Source organism: Chrysemys picta, chromosome 13 (genome assembly GCF_011386835.1).
Source record: "Chrysemys picta bellii isolate R12L10 chromosome 13, ASM1138683v2, whole genome shotgun sequence".
Lineage (NCBI taxonomy): Eukaryota > Metazoa > Chordata > Testudines > Emydidae > Chrysemys > Chrysemys picta.
Window position 1 is genome coordinate 12,140,756 of NC_088803.1, and position 3,935 is coordinate 12,144,690.

At 41.5% G+C, this 3,935-nt stretch overlaps 1 protein-coding gene across 1 annotated transcript; it reads right to left on the bottom strand.

The window, feature by feature from the left end:
• Positions 1-1,459: 1,459 nt before the first annotated feature.
• Positions 1,460-2,404, bottom strand: LOC101951572 (olfactory receptor 6B1-like). Its single transcript, XM_024111532.3, has one exon. The coding sequence runs from the start codon at positions 2,399-2,401 to the stop codon at positions 1,460-1,462; it is 942 nt and encodes a 313-aa protein (XP_023967300.3). The 5' UTR covers positions 2,402-2,404.
• Positions 2,405-3,935: the final 1,531 nt, after the last annotated feature.

Genomic DNA, 3,935 nt, shown 5'->3' on the forward strand with positions numbered 1-3,935 from the left:
ATCTGGTCACACATGAAACTGTGAGGAAAAGGAACTGGGTAGCCTTCTTTATAACAGCCAAGATGGTGACGAAGGCCCAAATTCAGAGCCTCTAACAGAAGCTCAATACACGGACTGCCCTTATAGAAAGCAATACAGGCCAGATCCTAAACAAAACTAAGATACACGATTCCCTGCCAAGTTCAGTCAAGGGTTATGATCAGAGGAGAGAGGGGAAGGGAACAATGCAAAAGGCCTCAGCAACATAATAACCGCCTTAGCAACATTATAACCGCTTGTTTATGAAATATAATAACCGCTCATATGAAGAAACCGCTTCTAGTAAAGTCCAACCTCTCCTATAAGTTCCAGTTAGCTGCCAAACCAGCCAATCATATCTCTTCTTTGGGCGTCCTGTAATAAACCCCTATGTCCTTAACCGTAAAACCCCGGAAAAATAATATATACTTTGACGAGAAAAGCATTGCAACCGGTGCCAAGTACCACCCATGTCGGAAACCACCAGGAAACCCCTCACCCAATAGACACCCAATTCTCGTAAATTAATAGGGAAGTTACCAGGAAAAAGGACAGACCCCAACTCTTATATTCACATAAATGACATATTGTTTGTACTATGCTTGCGGTTTGACATAATAAAGCAGCCTACGAGCTGCTGCTAGGTGTGACAGTTCTCGGACTGATCACCCCAACGTTGGTTTGTATTGCAATAAACTAGCCTCAGACTTGCATCTGTGAACTAAAATCAATGCGTGGGTGACTTTTTCCACGACAAAACTATTGCATACTTTTGCAGTTTAGTATTTATTAGTCTTCAATACTCAGAGGATATGTTCTCACATGTTTGCCTATTTAGTCACTTTAATAGTTGATGTCCTGGATGACCTCTGCGGGTTCAGGGTTTTTATTTGTTTACTTGCTTGGTTCCAGGTTTACAAAATAATGAGCCTTGAATTTGGTTATTTATATGCTAGGTCCATCTCGGACATGTATTTATAGATGTTTTGTTTTGTTATGTGTTCATATTTAATGTCAAAACAATAAAATTAAGGTTTAAAGAAGGCTCACTCATTCACACTATGGCTTCCCACTATCCCCATTCTTCCTATTTCTCATTCCAATGGGAGAACCACTGGCTACTAGGGTTAGAGAGACTGAGATAACATAGGGAATAACAACCAATGCAGCTGTGTCAATTTACACATGCTGAGGATCTGCCTAATTTACCTAAATAAATACAACTGAATAGGAGGCGCAAATGTAAAAAGTGCTGAGTATCTTCTTGCTATAACTGTGGAGGTCTGACAAGGACTTGGGTCCTTTCAGACCAGAACTGATTTATTGCCATATCAGTCACCCTCTCTAAATCAAGAAGAACAGGAGTACTTGTGGCACCTTAGAGACTAACAAATTTATTAGAGCATATTAGAGCATTTATTAGAGCTACTCTGAAAACTCTCTAAATCCTACATTTCTGGAGACCTCTCCTCAGCGCCTCCTTGACCTCTTTGTTTCTCAGGCTGTAGATGAGGGGATTGATCAGGGGTGTAAAGACTGTGTAAAGGACCGAAAACACTTTGTTTGGGGCTCTGAGTGCACCGGAGTTTGGTAATATGTAGACAGAAATTAGGGTCGCATAGAAAATTGTAACCACAATAAGGTGGGAGGAGCAGGTAGAAAATGCCTTTTGCCTCCCAGTGGTAGAAGGGATTCTCAGGATGGTGGAGATGATATAAACATAAGATGTCAGGGTCAAAAGAAATGGAGGGACAGTGTCTATGGAGGCGAATATGAGCGTCACCAGGGTAACCAGACTGGTGTTACTGCAGGAGAGTTTAATGACTGGGGTGAGATCACAAAAAAAATGATCAATTTCATTAGGGCCACAGAATGCTAATTGTGAAACCAAATATATTAATATGGTAATAAGTATGAATGAACTTATCCAAGATCCAGCTGCTAGCTGGATACAGAACCTGCCATTCATACGGGTGACATAGTGCAGCGGTTTACATATTGCTAAGTAGCGATCAAAAGACATTACAGCTAGCAGATAACACTCAGTGGTCAGTAGCAGAGCAAAGCAGTAAAACTGTATGATGCATTGGCTGACAGAAATGGTCCTGTTTCCAGTCAGGAGACTGGCCAGCACCCTGGGCAGGATGGTGGAGGTGTAGCAGATTTCCAAGCAGGACAAGTTTCCCAAGAAGAAGTACATGGGGGTGTGAAGGTGCTGATCAGCCACAACTAGTGCAGCAATGAGCATGTTCGCAGCCATGGTGACTATGTAGATCACTAGAAAGAGCAGGAAGAAAAGAATGCGCAGTTCAGGGAGGTTCCCAAATCCCAGCAGGATGAATTCGGTGATAGACGTTTGATTTTCCCTTTCTCCTTTCTCCATGAGATGTACGTCGGTTTCCTCTTTCTCCTCTCTCCATGTGACATATCTAGTGATAGAGAAAAAGTAATAATTAGTTAGGGCGGATGCTGTACATTGAAGCTGGGTGGATTTCCCTCCATTTGATTCCATAATAATTCACACCACTGAGATCATTGTTTATATTGTTTCACAATTAAAAAAAAACAAAAACAAAAAACCTGTGCCACAGTCAAGTTTTGCTCAGAATTTTGGAACAGAGAAATCCCCCCATCTGCCTCTTCAATAAAGCAACAACATAGTTAACTGATCACTTTCTGCTCCTGCCCACAGGTTTTTGGTTTTTTCATGTACGGATTAATAGATTTTAAGGCCCAAAAGAGCTATTAGATCCTGTATAACACACACCATGGTTCCCCCAGTTTCCCCCACATTGAACTCAATAATCAGTATTTGGCTAACAGAGATTTTCTAGAAAAGCATCCAGGACCAAATCTTTAAGGCTATTTAGCCACTTAATAGGAATTTAAAAGAATCTAGACTCCCAAGAATTAGCAGCTTCAATGGGTGTTTGCCATCTCGATGCCTTTAAAAATCTGACCCTCCATCTTGATTTGAAGGCATCAAGAGACAGGGAATCGACCACTGATCTTGGCAGTTTGTCCCACAGGTTAATCACCCTCACTTTTAAAAACATGTGTTTATTTATCATTTAATTTGGTCTGACTTTAACTTCCAGCCACTGTTTTTTGTCCTTCCTTTGTCCACTAGTTTCAAGAGCCCTTTAGTACCTGCTCCTTTCTCTCTATTCACTGTAATCAAGTCAGCTCTCAGTCTTGTTTTTGATAAGCTAAAGAGTTGGGCTCTTTGAACTGTTTTTCACTTTGAAGCATTTTCTCCAGCCCAGCATCATTTTTGTGTCTCTTTGAGTTACAATCATCTGTGATCTTGCAACATTCTTCTTAAAATGCGAACCCCAGAACTGGATGCAGTATTCCATTGCCTGTCTCACCAGTGCTGTATAGAGAGGTGATTACACTTTCCTGCTCGTTCTTCCTCTGTTTATCCATCCAAGGATCAAATCCACTCTCTTAGCCATGGCATCGTAGGGGGAGCTTATTCTGAGTTGCTCCTCCACCTGTGACTCCTAAATTTATTTGATGGGGGATAGGGTCATACGGACAGACACTCTAGGACATGAATGTGATTGTATCCAGCTAGTGCCAAAAATGAGGGCGGGATACTGATCAGCAGCACAGAAGACAAGAGACTATATAGAGGTTCCTGCCCAATGCACAAAGGAGACCTCCCAATCAGGCAGACATGCAGATTCCTCTCACTCTTATTGCCTTAGTGAACCATCAAGGAACACTAAACCCTCTTATTATTGGTCATGAATTGTGAACTATTAGTTATTGATCGATCAACTATAAAATGAGCTGTAAAAACATACAACCAACTATTAGCTCTCAGCAGTTGCTTGACTGTCATGAGTCTGTAGGGATGGAACTGCAGACCAGCTCTGTGTAGCAAAAAGAGCTGCAGTAAATTAGTACAC